General features: G+C 39.7%; 1 protein-coding gene across 10 annotated transcripts in view; it reads right to left on the bottom strand.

Annotated features, from left to right (window-relative positions):
* PTPRM (protein tyrosine phosphatase receptor type M) overlaps nt 1-19,201 on the bottom strand; it is an 847,035-nt gene that overhangs the window by 459,549 nt on the left and 368,285 nt on the right. For all 10 annotated transcript variants that reach the window (XM_065534197.2, XM_065534199.2, XM_065534198.2 and 7 more), the window contains one exon: nt 12,982-13,097. In XM_065534197.2, the coding sequence (XP_065390269.1) occupies nt 12,982-13,097 (116 nt within the window). The remainder of the gene's footprint in view (nt 1-12,981; nt 13,098-19,201) is intronic.

The raw sequence follows: 19,201 nt of genomic DNA, 5'->3' as shown, positions 1-19,201 counted from the left end.
ATGTTAAGTCTTTCAGAAATAATTTTGCAATAATCAGAGCAATGATTGAAAGAAATTGAGGTCTGGGAAGTTAGCAGCACTTGCAGCAAATTAATCAATCTCTGGCATTTTGGAGCTGCTCTGAGTGCACAGGCATCAAGGGGCTCCGAGCCAGTCCCCCTTCCTCAGACATAAGGTGGGGATTAAGCGGCACTTTCATTTCTTCAATAGTGAAAATAGTCTGTATTATCCAATTTTCAAATATGCCCATTTGTAAGATATTAAGATATCACCAATAACATCAGCAGGGCTTGGAGTAATTGTATGAAATATCTTACGCAAGCTAAATCCTGTATTAATTGAACATCTCAAAGAAGAATCTACCCTTTATACAGCCCATATGTTTTATTTTAATAATTAACATAGTGTTGACCTTTGATTTCTAGACCACAACCAAGTTAACCCAAATATTTATCAATCTGGAGTACTGTACTAAAACTAAAAATTCTTACTTGTATCATCACATACTAGCAATATATATTGACAAGTACACTTTACATTGGCTAATGAATATACAGATAGCCAAAATAATATACAGATATCCAAAGTTATATCCTATTATTATTGGTATATTCAAGAAGAATTTGAATAGGGAAATTTAGAGCTTCATTCTATTATTTAAGACACAGTTCATTTCATGATATATCCATAATAGTTGAATAACATTATTTAATAAACCTGTATTTAAATGTTATCTAGAAGTTAATCCAAATAATATAGAATATACATAATAAATGCAGTAACTAGAAATACCAGCAAAATTAGAAGTTCTTTAGTCTTAAAATCAAATATCCAACTGTTAACTGGGTTAACTTGGCCAAATCAAACTAAGGAGCTCAACACTGACAAACTTTTTTTTACATATTTAAAGGTTCAAACCTTTGCAAAACTAGGTCTCAAGCCAGTTCACTTTTAAACTGTAATTACAGCACTCTAGTATGGGCAGAGTGGCAGTGCCTGCGCTACCTATCAAACATGATCTAAAAGATCAGGCTAGTCATTAACATGCCTGGTTAATAACGTCACTTTTCCTTAGTCAATATGCCTTAAAATATACAACTCTTCTGAAAACATAGTTGAAAAAGGATAAAGATGTAAGATAAAGGAGGTTAAAATCCCTACAGTTTTGAATTTGCATAGGAATTGTCAGTGTGCACTCAGGGCACAGTTTGTCTTTAAATGTGTGTATGTGTGCATACCTAGGTATCCTAGCTCTCTCCAATGAGAAGATCCAAAAACAATAAATAAAATAAAGTAGTAATGAGCACCTCCATGCTAAGACTGTAACTTCTAATGGCCATTTCCCACAGAAAAAGAACCAGGATTCCCTGGAAAAATGGCCAATTCTAGGTCTAAAGTAGAAAATGGAAAATATACACCCAGAGTATGTCATCACACCAGAAAGCAAAGAAGCTCCCTGAGATGGGCCAGGACAGGAGTCACCCATGCAGAGTAAGCCCCACTGGAAGGCTGGGGAAGACATCAGCAGCAATAAAGATATTACGTACAATGGACTGAAACCCATCAAATGTGTTCACACATACAAGCTGATGACAAAGATGCTGATGATGACAACAACAACAATAATTATAACTACCTTGGTCACTTTTAGGTGATGATAGTGAGTGACTGATAGACCCAGACCATTCTGCAACTCCTAATGAATTAATCAACCAAGGCAATGATCATCAATGGCTGATAATGTTATGGGATCCTTGGGGTGTTACTTTGCCACCCGGAAACCTCTGTGGCCAGTGGTACCTTTACCTGAGTTTTGCTTGGGCCCAGTGGGCCCACTTGGCCTGGAAGGCTGCACTCGGCTGACACTACCAGCCTGGATTCCATGCCTGCCAAGGGCAAGTGGAGAGATGAGGGGTGTGTAAGTGAGCAAGCATGGGATCTGGCCACTGCACACAGTCAGGCACACCAGCTGTGGCGGAATGGGCAGCTCCAGGTGTCGGCATGGGCACCAGCTCCCTGCAAGCAGCTTCCAAGGCTGGCAATGGGGAACGTGGTGGCACCCAGAAGCTTGAGACACCAGGAACTGCAGAGCCACAAAGAGGGTGCCACAGCCCTGGCCCAGGGAGCTTCTAGGTCTGGGCTCCCTGAAGGGCTACAGGTCTTCTCTCCTTCTCTCTTTCTTATCACCCACAATGTGGCGAGCAAGGAGTGTGTTTCAGCCCTGCTTGTGTTATAGCCCTTGCAGCCCCGCCATTTGGTAGGTCCCGAGTTGTTGTCCTGTGTCCAGGAAGAATGAGGTATGCAGACAAGTGGAGGGTGAGTAAGGTGAACAGGAGCTTTACTGAATGACAGAATAGCTCAAAGGAAACCCACAGGGGTCAGCTCCACTCCACAGTGAGGGTGTCCCAACAAGTGTTTAGCTCTCAGAAGAGAGCAGACCCTTGAGTGGGTAGCTCCTCTGTGCAGGGAGGTCATCAGTCAAGTGCTCAGCTCTCAGTGGAGAGGAGACCCTGGAGTGGGTAGCTCCTCTCCCCAGGCAGGTTGGCTTGAGTGCTCAAGTCTGGCTGAGTCCATGGATTTTATGGGCTTCAAAGTGGAGGAAGTGTGTGTTGATCGGTTCATGGGTGGCCATGGGTGGGCACAAAAAAAAAAAAACCACCATAATTTTCCACTCCTGGACTGCAGGACTGACAGCCTGGCTCCCAGCCTTCAGGCCTTCCCTGGCTTGAAGGTGGGACTTCACTGGGAAACTCCTCCATCTGCCCTGGAGCCTGTCTGCCTCCTGCTGTTCATGGCACCCAGGCTGTTCATACCGAGGGGCACCTGCAGGTCAGTGCCAAACTGCCCTCAACAACCCCTCAGACTTCCTCCCATGCTTGTCAGTGCCTAAAGTCAGGAAGGGGCTGAGGCGGCAGGAGGCTGGCATGTCAGTGCTGCCCTGGGCGCACACACACCCGGCTGGGTTGCGACAGCACCTGTGTTTGGCTTCAACTTTGCTCCAAGACTGGAGCAGGCACTGGGAGCAGGGAGAGGCCAGGCAGTGGGAGCAGGCACTGCCAAGCCTGCAGGGGCAGGGGTGTCTTCCTGGGTCCCTGAGAGTGCAAAGATGCCCAGTCCACAGCCATGGCTGGGTGGCTGCAGCTGCGCCTGGGAGGGCAGGGCTCCTGCCTGCTCCCAGCCTCTAAGAGCACAGGGATGCCAGATCTGCAGCCACGGCTGGAAAGCTGCAACTGCACTCAGGGAGCATGAGGTTCCCGCCCTGCCAACTCAACAGCAGGTGGGGCTTCTACCTGTTCCCAGTTCCCGCTGGCCCCATGGAGCAGGCAGCACCAACCATGGCCATCTCTGCCTTCCTTTCTCATGCAATACCCTCGGATACTTGGAAGCAAGAAGAGCAAGTGAACCTTCTGCTGAATATGAGAAAAGATGAAAGAAGGCTTTCCCAGAACATATGGTTTGTAGGCCCAAAGGAAGCAGACCTTAACATTAGTGGAGATGCCTTTCCTTCTCTTCTGCCCTCCAGACTGACACCACTTGACCAGTAGTTTTAAAAGTCCAATTTCAGACACCAGGTGTAATTTAGGGTGGAGGGTGGGAGGCGGGTGAGGGTTGAAAAACTACCTATCAGGTACTATGCTCGCCACCTGGGTGACAAAACCACTTGTACACCAAACCCCAGCAATACAAAATCTACCCATGTAACAAACCTGAGTATGTACCCTCTGACCTAAAATAAAAGCCGGAAAGAAAAAAATAAGAAGTCCAATTTCAAGTCGAGGCCAGGAGACCTCAAGGTTGCTATGGAGGAAGGGGCTCTCTACTGCCCCACCTGTTCCTGCCACATCCTATAGCACCTGCTGCTTACATCTCTCTTTGGCTGAGTTAGATAATATCACAAAGGAAAATTATTAATATTTCTTCTAGAGTATCCCTAGACACGTTATACTGTTTCATCAATAGAAAAGAAATCTTTATTTTTAAATAAAGGTAATCCAAAATCATACTAAGTTAAAACATACAGTATACACCTAAAGGTTTTCAGTAGCTTCAGTCTGATTGTTCAGTATGATATTACATAAATATACTTAACTGACTAAAACAATAATGGATGTGATTTTAACTACCCAAAATTTCTGAGAGCAAATGGTCCCCATAGCAACTAAAGACAGTCCTCCTTTATGCATTTCTAGTATTTTCTGGGATGCTAAGTGATGTTAAATTTATGCTTTAATATATATGGCATGAAATACCCAAGTTAAGCTTGTGAAGGGAACCATAATTTTAATTCTTTTCATATCATTTTGTGGCTTTTATACATAATAACAAAATTGTTCTGAAATAGTTGCTTTTTTTCCTTATAATCAACAAATGAAACTAAAAGCCACCTCAAAAGGTTGACCAAAAGCCTATATCCATAACACGAAAGCCAAGGCAACATTGCATACATACAAAAACAACTTTAATTGTAAATTCTGATCAATGCTATGGTTTAAATTACTACACGATACTTATGAATTCATGAGGAACTATCTACGTCTTTTTCTGCAGTACCAAAGATGCATTATGGTTACGTTACAACATAGATGGCCTGGTTCAAATTCGAGCACTGCGACGAGCAATGCCCCATTGGAAGAGTCGTTACAACTTTCTAAGCCGGCCAGGCGCGGTGGCTCAAGCCTGTAATCCCAGCACTTTGGGAGGCCGAGACGGGCGGATCATGAGGTCAGGAGATGGAGAACATCCTGGCTAACACGGTGAAACCCCGTCTCTACTAAAAATACAAAAAAACTAGCCGGGCGAGGTGGCGGGCGCCTGTAATTCCAGCTACTCGGGAGGCTGAGGCAGGAGAATGGTGTAAACTCGGGAGGCGGAGCTTGCAGTGAGCCGAGATCCGGCCACTGCACTCCAGCGTGGGCGACAGAGCGAGACTCCGTCTCAAAACAAACAAACAAACAAACAAACAAACAAAAAACAACTTTCTAAGCCTCAGCCACTTCTTCTATAAATGGACACATAATAAAATTCTTGTAGGGATCAATGACAAAAAATGCCTGAACATCACCTACCACAGTAACTAGCACACAGCAGCGCTCAGTAAATGTAGCTGCAATTACTTTATTTCAAACACCCCTGTTGAAGTCAGTAATATAAATACTATTCATACAATTTTTAATTTATTCATTCAGAAGTCAAATTCTATGGTAGATCAGTGAAACTGTTCCCATGAAAATCACTGTAGGTTATAAAAATATCAAGGTTTCCCTCTTTTCTCTCAGAAAAAGGTCTAAAATTATCTGAGCTAAAAAACAAAATGTGAGCAATTCATTAGACTGGAGAAACATAATTTTTTCATGATTGTGTAGCTCATACCCAGCTTGGTGGAATTATATGTCAAACTCTCAAAGCAAAAAGAAAAAATCAATTTCTAGGCCAACAGCTAAGAAACCGTTAATTCTAAGTAGTTTTTTTTTAATGAAAATTAAACTCCTCAAAGTAAGAGCTCAAATGGAATTACATTCTTTACAAAAAGTGGATGGGGTACATTTAATTCATCTATTACTATGACACAGGTATTGCCATTGTGCAAACTCAAATGGAATATCCTTATTACACGTATATTTCTTATGTTCATGGAGATCATGGGAAAAATAAAGGTGTATGTCTATAATGTTTAATGTGGATGCTATGGCAAGAAAGTTTTTAAAGGAAGAATTAAGGAAGAAGTTATAATTATGACAGAATAAGAAAACCTAGGCAAAGGGCACAAGAAATGAAGGTTTAGGAAAGATGACATATTGACCATATTGGCTTCTAAAATTACTCCAACATATGCGTGTTTTTATTCATCAGTTTTTGCAACTTTGCATGATATTTGCTATATATCCTGAAGCAGCAGAGGCACCACTACGTTCTATGTATTGCTCCTCTCATCAAAGACCATCCTCTGAACAGGAACTGTAGGCCTAAAGCAATCATTCCAGAGAGAAACGACTTCCTCTGTGCTTGTTTTCCTGTTCTAACTACAAATCTACTTTTGATGCCCACCTGAAGGAGCTACACGATTTGTTTGGGTAGTCAGTAAGCCCCATGCATTAGTAGGTATTCACTGAGCATTTTGCTATGTGACAAGTAGTAGTCTGGGTCCTCAGTTGTAGCAGTGTTTTTAACAGCATAGCAGTCCCCCCTGTTCCATGGGAGATACATTTCAAGACCCCTAGTGGATGCCTGAAAACATGGATAGCTTCTGTCATGTCTTGCACACACAAACTTAATGCCTCCTTGTACCTCTTAACTAAGCACTTACCACGCACTGTGGCTGTAAACTTTTGCAGTCTGAGGTACAACAGCAAAACTAGAACGAATTTCTTTTTCCTTCTTCACAATTTCAGGTATAGAAAATTCCTTCTTACTGTAGATCTTAGCAAGCAGTGCATACAATTTTTTTTCTTTCCTTATTAAGTTGAGCACTTTCACCTTCTCACTTAAAGGAAGCACTTGATGCCTTCTCTTTGGCATATCCAGATTGCCATTATCACTACTCCTGTGCTTTGGGGCAATGGTTAAGTAAAGTAAGTGTGACCTGAACACAAGCACTGTGATCCTGAGACAGCCTATCTGATAACCAAGACACCTCCTCAGTAACTAGTGGGTGGGTAGTGGGATTTGTTGGACAAAGGGATGATTCATGTCCTCAGTGGGACAGGGTGGGAAGAGGAACTTTTCATCGTGCTGCTCAGAATGCTGCACAATTTAAAACTTATGAATTGTTTATTTCTAGAATTTTCCATTTGACATTTTTGAATGACATTTTCATTGACTACAGGTAACAGAAACCATGGAACGTGAAAATCTCAGATAAGAGGGTACTACTGTACTTTAAAGTAACATCATCTGATTTCCTTTTCTATTGGATGAACTAATGCATATTATGGAATAATTTTAAAAGGTTATTCCGGTACATTACTTACAATAAATGCCAAGCTCTGCTAGCTAAACAGTAAAACTCTCAATTATATTGTGCTATGATGGATTTCAAAGTTCTAAATTCAACACAGGTAAATCACAGTAAATCTGAGACTATCAGGTTAAAAGGCTAATATCTGAGATGCAAGATAATTCAGTGAAGAAAAATGTCCAAGAGAAAAAATTCATGCATTTGTAAATAAATAACACAATACTTGTACGTAAGTATAAACATGTACATATATATAGACATAAACATATTAGACATATAAAACTGACTTTCACTAATAAAATGGAGTTAACTATAATAAACATAAAAACCGGATGTACAACTGCACAAAAGTTTCCTACATTTTCTGGGCCTCTGTTTTCTCGTCAATAAAATTAGGAATTTAATTTAAAGATTGCTCCAAATTCAGGTTACATAATTGTGTAATTTTAAAAAGTAAGATATTTAAAAATGGTAGGGACTTCTAACAACTGTGAGAAAGTGGTTATTTTCCAGGTTTCCACTGCCAACTGCTATTCACTCAACATGCGCACCTCACATCCTAGCCTGATCAAAGATCCTGTTCATCCATTGTTGAAAAGACATCACGCCTCCCTCCCTGTCTTCCGCTCTTTGTCCGGGAGGCAGAACTTTTGTATTTCCCACCAACCCTGAATGTAACATGGTTGCTAAGAAGAGTAAGGAACGCAGGAACTTCCACAATGATTACAAGAAATAAATTAAAGAGCAGAAGTTACAAAAACACCAAAATGGGACCACAGGCAGGGAAGAGGAAGGCAGTGGCCCCCATGCCACAGATCTTACAACTGCACATGCATGAGTCATCTATAGGTACATAAACACTAGCTAGCATTAGTTATCACCTTCATTTACTGGAAAGTATTATAAACAGGAAGTCCTGAGAGAAACAAGCAAATGTAGACAAATAATATTTGGAATACTGAAGAAAGAACAATAAAGGCTTTAATACAACCATACATGGCTTAAAGGTCAGTGACTACATAAAAAATATACAACCTCAGAAGTTGCCCATCAGCAAACAGAAGTTATTTATTTTTATTTATTTATTTATTTTTGAGACGGAGTGCAGCAGCACAATCTCGGCTCACTGCAACCTCCGCCTCCCAGGTTCAAGCAATTCTCCTGCCTCAGCCTTCTGAGCAGCTGGAACCACAGGCATGTGCCACCGCACCCAGCTAATTTTTGTGTTTTTAGTAGAGACAGGGTTTCACAATGTTGACCAGGATGATCTCGATCTCCTGACCTCGTGATCCACTCGCCCCACCCTCTCAAAGTGCTGGGATTACAGGCATGAGCCACTGCAGCCAGCCACGACAGTATTTTTAAAAGTATAAAAGTGTACAGAAAGTATAAAAAGAAAATCCCAAATTCCATTTTCTCTTTTCAGTATTTTTTATATATATATATATACACACACACACAGAGTATATGTATACAGACTCTGAGATATTTTCAAAATGTGGGCTCAGAAAGTGATCAGAAAGTTGACAGAAAAAATTACGGTAATATTTTGGGTGCTTGAATGATTTCCACAAATACATTTAATTTTAGTATCTCACACTGTTGCAGTCCGTGTTTATATGAATAGATTGCCATATCCGATAGCATATCACAAGTATCTTCAAGAACTGCAGTGCATATAGGTTTTTCAATACAATAAAAGAGTTCTACAGATGTTGTGTTCCTACCGTCTGGAAAATTTTTTAAAGTATTTTACAGCTGTAATGATAGATGTGCTCACATACTGGGTCTTATTCTTTTGTTCAGTGTTCTAGAAAAAGCAATCCCACTCAGCAACATAACCTGTGTGGTCCACAGATGAGATGAAGAAAATATAAACAGATGGGACACATCTGTTAATCATAAACATTTCTTCATTAGTGTCATCATCAGATTTATTTATGTTATGTTATTGTCAAAGACTCTGACAGGGATTATATTTAATCTAAACTAAAAAAAAATCAAAACCTTGGCCATTTTTCACAGGTATGGATCAATATGACATGCAATACATATAAACATTATTTTCTATGGTCAGGATGGCACCTTGATACTAACGATGTAATACTGGTCACACCTAAATTCTTCTATCAAAGCATAAGTGCATAACGCCTATTCACCTACCTTCCAAATACAAGAAGACGGTAGAGTGGAATTACTTAGAGGTGAAATAAAAGTAAATAAACAGAGTTGTACTATTACCAGCTATGCCATTTTTCCTTGTGATCCAGGAGAATTCTATACTTCCAACTCTTCTTCTATAAAACAGATAAACCACCATGGGATACAACCATGAAACTCTGTGCAGAATGCCTATTGTGGGCCTCAGAGGACTTCAACACAAGTAGTAAAAATTATTGTAAATAGGTCGGGCATGGTGGCTCACCCCTGTAGTCCCAGCACTTTGGGAGGCCGAGGCAGGTGGATTGCTTGAGCCCATGAGTTTGAGACCAGCCTAGGCAACATGGTGAGAACCTGTACAAAAAATTAGCCAGGCATGATGGTGCATGCCTGTAGTCCCAGTTACCCAGGAGGCTGAGATGGGAGGATCATCTAAGCCCAGGTGGTCAAGGCTGCAGTGAGCTGAGATCATGCCACTGTACTCCAGCCTAGGTGACAGAGTGAGACTCTGTCTCAAAAAAATATTGTAAACGATTATATTCAAAAACACCAAAGTACCCCCAAACAAAGATGTGTTATTAATTTCTAAATATTGTCTCACTCTTGAGAGAGATTCGAATCACAGAAAAACCTAAAAATATGTTTTTTCTTCAATCTTCTGGGTGGATATCAGGATTATTTTGAGGACCTAAATGAGTTTACATGCAGACCTGGTCCATGATGAAAGGTTTACATGTCTCCACAACCTCTAAAGAATGGCCTGAGAAAATGTTTGAGGGGGAGTGAGGGGTCCTAGGCAAGAGGGCAGGAAGGGCTCTGCCAAACCAGCATCTGCTGAAACCCCTCATCACCACTGGAAACTGCTTTGTAAACATATAGATTAATAGAAACTACACTTGCAGGTGAAGGACACAGGTCTGATTTCATAAGCTATTAATAAAATAAACATTTGCCCACAAAACGCCTACCCAACCAGGAAAAATAAATTATTGAACAGTAAAATTATTCTAACATCACAAAGACTCACTAACCAAATGGTGTCCTGATTCCAGGACAAAGTAAGTTTCAGTAAAAAGCTCAAAGTCACAACAGTTCTATCTGTGTCATCTTCTTGACAGTGCAGTGTAGAAAGCAGCAGTGCAATAAATGGTCACCGAAGACAAGAGGGGTCAGAGAGGACTGAGCAAGATAAAAAGAAAGGCATTAAGGGACTGACTGTGAAAACAACTACCAACACTATCGTTCAAATCTAATGAGAAAAAATTCAAAGATCAATACATGGAAAATTAAACATCAGGGTCAAATTGAGGCAACTGAATACAGGAACCAGTTCTACGCTATGTCTGCCTTCTGTCTTTCCTGATTTGGAATGTGTGTTGTATTTTGCTTCACACTAGTAATTTCCAACCCTGGGTGTACACTGGAATCACTTGGAGAGTCTTTAATAAATCATTGCATGCTGGGCCCCAATCTAGACCAATTAAATGAGAATCTGGAAATAGGAAAGACATTTGTGAAAAAAACCAAACCAAACCAAAACAAAACCCTTCTGAGTTGTTCTATAGTAGAGTCAGGGCTGAGAACTTTGCAGTTAGACCCTTTTTTTTAAACTCCAAAATTGTAAGTAGCTTTCTCCAAACCACATGACAAATTATCTTTAAAACAAAGTTCCTGAATGTATAGGAAGTAGCGAAAGATTTCCAACCCAAATAAGTGCTCAAGTTTAAGTAGGAGTACACCAAGTCCAGGACATCTGCAAAAATAAAAAGAGCAAATCATGTCCTCACAAACATGTACATTCTTGGGAATATCTAAGATGACTCTGTTGAGGAAAGAGTTTAGACTTAATATAGTATTTATATTATATTCTCTAGACTTAATATAGTGTTAATATATTCTCTCAAGTAATATTATCATAAATATTATAAGCAAAACATATTTTTCCACAAATAATTAAGATTTCTAGAAATAAATCAAAGGAACAAATAGTTTCATTTTTATAAGGTGCTTAATACTTTGTGGAAAATGTCAATAAGATGTTCGTCTCATCAGTTACCACAGATGGCCAATCTTGACTGTGTTTGATACCAATAGCCATTATCTGAGAAAACAATTCTGAATCCTAACATCAAGAGTTTAAAACAACTGGGAAGTGGATTAGAAAGAGATAAAGAAATTGAATACTGAAGACAGTTTTCACAAGCTGCAAAATGTTCTTAAGTTAACAGTTACAAAACTTCTACAAAGAAGAAAGTAAAGATGAACTTGGAATATACAATATAATCCTCTGCATACACTTCCTGGCCAGCAATGTCTCTAAAAGGGACAGTAGGATATGAAAAAAGAGAGTGACACGGGGCAGAGGGGTGGAGCATCCTGACAGAAAACAAGAAGTCTCTCCAAAATGCATTTCCCATCTGACAATCCATTGCTGATTAATCTTGGGACAGTACCTTCACGTATCTCCCATTTTCCCCAGAAACAGAGGAATAAAAATACTACTGGGCTGCACGCAGCGGCTCACACCTGTAATCCCAGCACTTTAGGAGGCCAAGGAAGGAGGATCACTTGAGGTTAGGAGTTTGAGACCAGACTGGGCAATAAGGGAGAATCCATCCCTATAAAAATGACAAAATAATTACTCAAGCATGGTTGCATGTGCCTGTAGTACCAGCTACTTGGGATGCTGAGGCAGGAGGATCACTTGATCCCAGGAGGTTGAATGAGCCGTGATGTTACCATTCTACTGCAGCCTGGGCAACAGAGAGAGACCCTGTCTCTAAGACAAATATAAAACAAAGCAAAGAACTACTGATCTACATTGCAGTGATTAAAAGGAATAAAGGATTTAAAAATTGTACACAGAGTGTCACACAAAGTCACCCATCACAATCATAATTACACTGCGAGGCATGACAGGAGGTGGAGAGACAGCACGTGCAGAGACAAGGCCAGCACGCATAATGGAGTGGAAGCCGGTGTGGTGTGGAACACAACCGCGTACACAGAAGGGTTAAAACCCAAAGGACAGTTCAACTCAGTAGCAAACTAAAAATAAATAGATAATACTTTTTTTGAAAACAGAAACCCACACAAAACAAAACAAGGAAGCATAAGGACAAAAATCAACACCACTCAACATGAAAAATGAGCAGCCTCCAGATTAATGCTTAAAAGGAAGAAACAAGAATGCAATTGGAGAATACTAAGGTGAGGGAAACCTCAAACCTGGAGCTTAGAGAAGTGGGTGGCATTCTGGTTAGAAGGGACAGGTAATTTAATCCCACTCATTCTGTCAGGATTCTTGAGAGCATGGATCTATCCATGCAACCCTCTGCCATGCAAAACACATATGGTAGAATTTGAATAAATATAAAACAAGTCACACAATTGATCATTACACCAAAAAATTTAATTAAAAACTCAAAATATGTATTATTAATTTCTAAGTTTAAGCTTACAGTTTGGAAATGCAAATGACAAAAAGGGCTATGAAGTGCAGTGTGGTGTGTGTGTGTGTGTGTGTAAGAGAGAGAGAGAGATTCTTTAGATTTTTCTCAAGAGGAGGACTTAGGAGAAGGGTGCTACATTTTGTAATTTAATAAACTGCCATATAAGTCATTTGACCATCAGATCTTCCAAGCAAGATAACTAAGCATAAGCAAAGGGGAAAAAAAAGAAATTCACAAAAGGTGCATAAACAAAAATAATTAGCTTTTATAGATTACTAAGTAATCTGGCTACTTATTAACAAAGAAGGAGACTCTTATACTAGGATCTGAGTCTGTTTCTCTGGGTTCCTCCTCCAGGGTGAATGTATTCTTCCTGCTGGACTCTCATCAACAGATGAAAATGAGTTACTGTACCTGTAGCCAGAGCCTGTCTCCTGCCACGGTCCTGCCGATGGCACTGCACTGGAAGGTAGCAAATTGGCCGGCGTTAACTTCCACATTCTGAATCCGCAGGAAGTGAGGAGTCCTGGCTACATAAAGAAGAAAAATGAAAGATGTTAGAAGTGGCGATTTGTAACTAATGTATGTCTTCTTCAATCGACCTGCAATTTTTGGCCTTTCGATTTTGTTCACCTTGGGGAAAAAAAAAATGCTTTTGCTTATATGAGCTTTAAGTATTTAACATAATTTTTAAAAATATCATAAAAAGTTTTGGTATGTTGTATAAAAGAATAACAGAAAGCCAAGCATTCTGGAATAGAACGAAACAGAAAGAAGATATTTTATTGTTCCTGCTGTGCAAATTATCATAGCTCAGCAGTCTTCTTGTAATAACAAATCTGTATTAATAAAGATTAAACTGAAACCTAATTGATGTTTTGAACAAAAACATATTAGATATCTATACCAGCAACATGAAAAGAACAGTAAGAAGTTAAATGATGTTATCAAGGAAGCTTTTCAAGCCAAGTACACAGCTGTACATAATATATATTTTAATACCACTAACTGGTATGCAGCATTACTTATGTAATATTTTTCAGCTGCCAAAAATACTATTTCTTTAGACATGCTCTGTGAAATGATGCTGAGACTGCCATAGCATGGCAATGTTTGCTGATTCTTATTTCCAATTCAAGAACTAAGGATTCCAAATGGTGAACACCATTGTCTAGTAATGTACATTGTCCATATGGAACAGCTGTCGAAATAAAGGATTATTCCTACTTGGTAAGAGAAGCAATTTCTGCATCACACTGAAAACAGGTGTCCAGGAACTAGAATGATAAGTCAGGACTTAAATTTTATGAAAATTCTACTTTTAGGAAAACGTTCCCTTATTATAACAATGATAGAGTGAAAGAGTAACAAAGCGGCAAGGGTGGGCACAGAAAAGGAAGCAAAGAGTATAATCATACTTTCTGGGAGAGACAGATAAATCTGGATAATAACTAGAATACATCTGTTATGCCTTGCCAGCTTTTCCCCACTGCCAATGTGTCTTCAGCCATGTCTAGGCAGCTTCAAAAAAGGGTGCCCCACTACTGGGTAGCAAAAGATTACAAACTAGGGCTCGTATTAGCCTGGGCAGAACGTAATTAGGAATGGAAGTTGAGTTACTACCAAAGAACAAAGAAAAACTTAATTTAATGTCAAAAACACAGAGGAAAGCCCCATTATTAATTTGGAGGCCACTAATAATTCAGACAAAGTATTCATGATGCTCAGCATACAAAATATTCTAAATAACTTCCAATAAAGCAATATAACCATAGACCATTGTTTCTTAATACTAATATATTAACATATAACTCTATGATCTCTGCTTTTCACTGACTTAATCAAATTACCCCTTGCTCAAGAATAACATAATTCTGTGTTTTTAAAAGATCTCTGTAAAAAGTCCCTAAATGAATTTCTCTTTTAGTCTTTGTTCCTGAAATACTCAAAGACCCATTGTTTTTAGAAAATGGAACAAGGTAACCTTTATCGGGTACTTGTGCACCAGAAACTTTTCCACTGACTACTCACAAACGTTCTGTGAGGGAGATATTTTCTCCATTTCCAAGAGGGTGAACACTTGTGGGTACTTGGCTAGTAAGTGTCCAAAGAAGAACAAACTCCAGTATATCCAGTTCCAAACCCCAGGCTCGGTTTACGAAGCCACAGTGCTCTCCCCAGACTTCCCACCATCTTTGCCTTTCCTTATCTCTTCATCCCACTTGCAGTGGCTCCCCGGTCTGCCCACTGGAATTTTCAAGGTGTTTCTCAAACGCTGTTCCTTCCATGAAGCTTCTGCAGATTCGCTCACCTTGTGGTTAGGCCTTCTAATATCACAACAGCCACAGCACTTGATGCAACAGAACTTGATGGTGTCGCCTCACACTCAGCAAATACTCATTATCATCATTAAATTCATATTACTTAAAATTATTAAAACCATCCACCTATCCTTAAAGACTGTTCATTTTAGATTTCAATTTCTGTAGAATTCTACTCTCTCACTCTCATCTGACACTAATGAAATTTTTACCATATAAAAAACGTTATAATCATTATAATTTTAGGTTTACTTACACCACAAGTCCCCAACATGAATAGAGTTCACTAAAAATTTTAAGATTTGACTCAATTAATAGGAATATATTAGAAGCCAAAAGCTGTTTTCTTGTGAAGGAAATTTAAACAAATTTCTTCTAATAAATCCATTTTAGTACATGTGTCCTTAACTGGAAACATTAAAAAAAAATCCCCCATGAAATAATTCTAAGCATACTCCCAAAGCCATGCAAGCTGAAACTGGATGACTTGATATAACTTCAAAAGATTAATCACCATCACCATGTGGGCCCCTCAGAAAGCCCACTGGAATACCGGCCTCTTCCACATTCTGCTCCGGGAAGTAACCGTGGCTGTGACACTACCATCATCAATGAAGACGCTTCAAACCCAACATCCAGAAATCTCAATGGGCTGCCCTCTGGACTCAGAATCTGAGTTTATAGTTTGTTCCAACCATTATTCTTTGTTTTCTTTTTGTTTCCTTGCTCTAATCTAAATTCACTCTCTTTTATAGATCTCTTACCTTACAATTTATAACACAAATGTCTCTGCACAGCAATCAACCTACTTTCTTTTTTTGAAGGAACTTCTACATGGGGAAAATACGGGGACCCATTCATATCCCCAGAGTTGGTATGAAGATTATTTTAAAGTGAAAACATTTGGGCAAAAGAAGATGTAGAAAGAAATCTTATCTGAACTTCAAGTATTTGACTAAAACACAGCTTTCCCAGAAAAAATAGTTGCCATTAACTCCCCTATAAGGGAGGTACCTAATTCAGCTGCCAGGTAGACAAACTGCCTGTTGCCATTACCATCAAAAAGCCCAACAGAACTTTCTACATTTTCCCACTGAAGCCCTAAAACCACCCCCCAATCTTTTGTTAAATTTGGAATATAAATCTTTATCTCTGGGTATTTAGTGAGTTTTCCATTGCTGGGAACTCTGGCCTGCAAATGAGAAAATAAACTTTGCCTTTTCTGCATTTAATCTGTCTCTTTCAGTTAATTTGCAGGTCCCCAACCACTGGACCCAAATCAGAAAAGGAAAAGTTTTCCTTCCAATAATATCTAAGGACAATGCTTTGAAGACTTCATTCCACATGCTGACCAACCCCCGCCTTCCACCTCCCTGTGAGGTGTTAAATGCTGAAGTTATCCAGCACGCTAGAACAGTAGGTTCTCTCCCTGGTGCTGGTCTCTCCAGTGGATTTCCCAGACACCTAATCCTGCTCTCCTCCAGCTACAGGTTACTACAGCAAGCTAGGTGTCTAACACAAGGTGTCTGGGTGTGTAGCCATTTTTCATGATAACTTGGGTTAAAGGGATATTGCACTTGGGGCCACTATTCTAAAGTTTACCCCGCTGAGTTAAGCTGGTCAGTTCTGAGCCTGTGCTGAAGGGTTGTTAAATATTTATTTTCAGTATGACTCCTGGTGTATCGCAGCAGAATTATGTTACTAAAAGGTAGTGCTATTGGCACCCAGAAAGCAGAGGCTAGGGACACTGCTAAACATCCTAAAATGTGCAGGATAGCCCCCACCACAAACAATTAGCGGGTGCCAAAATCCCAGCAGCACCAAGGTTGAGAAACCCTAATATATATCATACATAAACAAGTTTACTGAAACATCCCCCATTATTGAACACTGACGTTTGCTTCCATTACATATAATACTAAAAGTTTTCATAATTAAAACCTTTACGTTTTCATAAATTAAACTATTAGAAATTACTAATAAAAAAAATGCATTTTTGCCAGTTCTGAAATGGTGGCATAGAAGCAAGTTGGCTTCACTCACTCCCACAAAAAATAAATAAATAAATATACAGCACAGAGATTATCACCAGCAATAGCCGAGAACTCAAATATGAGGATGAGACTATTCCAGGAGTCAGAGATACGAAAAATTTCTGAGCAGAGGGAAAAAACCAGACTTCAAGATCTGTGAAACCCCAACCCCCAATCTGCCCAGCAGAAAGTATCCGGAAACTTTCCTCTGACTCATAATTTTTACATTGGAAAAAATGAGGTCAAAGTGGGTAAACAATTTCCCCACTATTTTGGATTGCCTGGCAGGAAATCTGTCCCTTCCCCAACCCAAAGGAAGCATCGAGAGTGCCTGAAGGGATAAATATTCCTAAGGACAGAGACAAAGGTAGGGCTCAGCAGGACTGCTGCCCCAGCATTAGAAACTTTCTCTGTAACTTGGCCAAAGGGATGCCAAATCAGAGTGGCTGTTAAGCAGTACCTCACTGTAGGAGAATTGTTCATCCTTTCTGCACAAACCCTTAACCAGCCTTCCCACACTACCAGTACATCCCTTTGGGGACCCTGCAAATTCAGGGAAAGTAGCACTCTCATTGTTTCCTATAAATGAGGCAAACCTTGGCTTAAGGTGTCACTTAGTGCCAAAAATTAGGCAGTAACCTAGCAGAGGAAAAAAAGGGAAATCAACAGGTAAATTACAAAGAAGCTCTAAGCAAACATGTCCACTGAAAACCAAAACAAGCCAGACTGGGAAGACTGGAATAAATAACCAACCCTTTAGTACAAAGACATAGACATACATCCACAAGAAACAAAAACAAATGAGGAACCACAGCCTCTACAAATGGACAAAGCAAGGAACCTGTGACTGATTTGAACAAGATGGTGATATGTGAACTTTATAACCAAAAACTCAAAATAGCCATTTTAAGGAAATTCACTGATCTCTAACAAGCCACAGAAAAGCAATTCAGAAACTTATCAGAGAAAGTTAAAAAAAATTAAAAAATTTAAAAAAAAAACAGAAATCTTGAAACTAAGAAATACATTTGCTGAATTAAAAAATTCATTAGGGGCCGGGCGCAGTGGCTCACGCCTGTAATCACAGCACTTTGAGAGGCCAAGGAGGACAGATCACGAGACCAGGGGATCGAGACCATCCTGGCTAACACTGTGAAACCCTGTCTCTACTAAAAATACAAAACATTAGCCTGGCGTGGTGGTGGGCGCCTGTAGTCCCACCTACTCGGGAGGCTGAGGCTGGAGAATGGCGTGAACCCGGGTGGCAGAGCTTGCAGTGAGCTGAGATCCCGTCACTGCACTCCAGCCTGGGCGACAGAATGAGACTCCATCTCAAAAAAAAAAAAAAAAAAAAAAAAAATCCATTAGAGGCTCTTAACAACCGAATGGGTCAAGCAAAGGAAACAATCAGTGAATGTGAAGACAGCTATTTGAAAATTTACAGTCAGAGGGGTAAAAAGAAAAAAAATGAAAAGGAACAAAGATTGTCTACAAAATATTGAAAAATACCTTAAAATATCAAATTTAAGAATTATTGGTGCTCAAGAGGTAGCTGAGCAACAGCAAGGGGCAAAAAGCTTATTCAAAAAAAAAATATTACAGAAAACTTTCCAAAACATGAAAGAGATAAATATCCAGGGACAGAAAGGTCAGAGAACACCAAACAGATTAAACTCAAATAAGACTACCCCAAAAGTTATAATGATTAGACTCTCAAAGGTCAAAGACAAAGAGAGCATCCTAAAAGCAGCAAGAGAAAAGAAGCAAATAACATATAAAGGAACCAGGGTTCATATGGCAACAGACCTAAGTGAAAACATGAATGTATAAGAAGACAATTTCAAAGTGTGGAAATTTTTTTTTTTAATTGTCATCCAAGAATACTGTAGCCACTGAAGCTATCCATAGAAAAATAAAGGTCAGATAAAGTCTTACCCAGACAAACAAAAGCTGAGAAAATTCATCACTATTAGATCTATCTTACAATAAATGCTAAAGGGAATTCTTCAATACGAAAGGAAAAAAAAAAACACTAATGCGCAACAAGAAAACATGTAAAAGTATATAAAACCCACGGATAATATTAAATATACAGAGGCCGGGCGCGGTGGCTCACGCCTGTAATCCCAGCACTTTGGGAGGCCGAGGCAGGCGGATCACAAGGTCAGGAGATCGAGACCACAGTGAAACCCCGTCTCTACTAAAAATACAAAAAAAAAAAAATGAGCCGGGCACGGTGGCGGGCACCTGTAGTCCCAGCTACTCGGGAGGCTGGGGCAG

This window comes from Macaca fascicularis, chromosome 18 (genome assembly GCF_037993035.2).
Source record: "Macaca fascicularis isolate 582-1 chromosome 18, T2T-MFA8v1.1".
Classification (NCBI taxonomy): Eukaryota; Metazoa; Chordata; class Mammalia; order Primates; family Cercopithecidae; genus Macaca; species Macaca fascicularis.
Note: the sequence above shows the minus strand (reverse complement) of the source record. Positions and strands in the feature narration are given on the sequence as shown.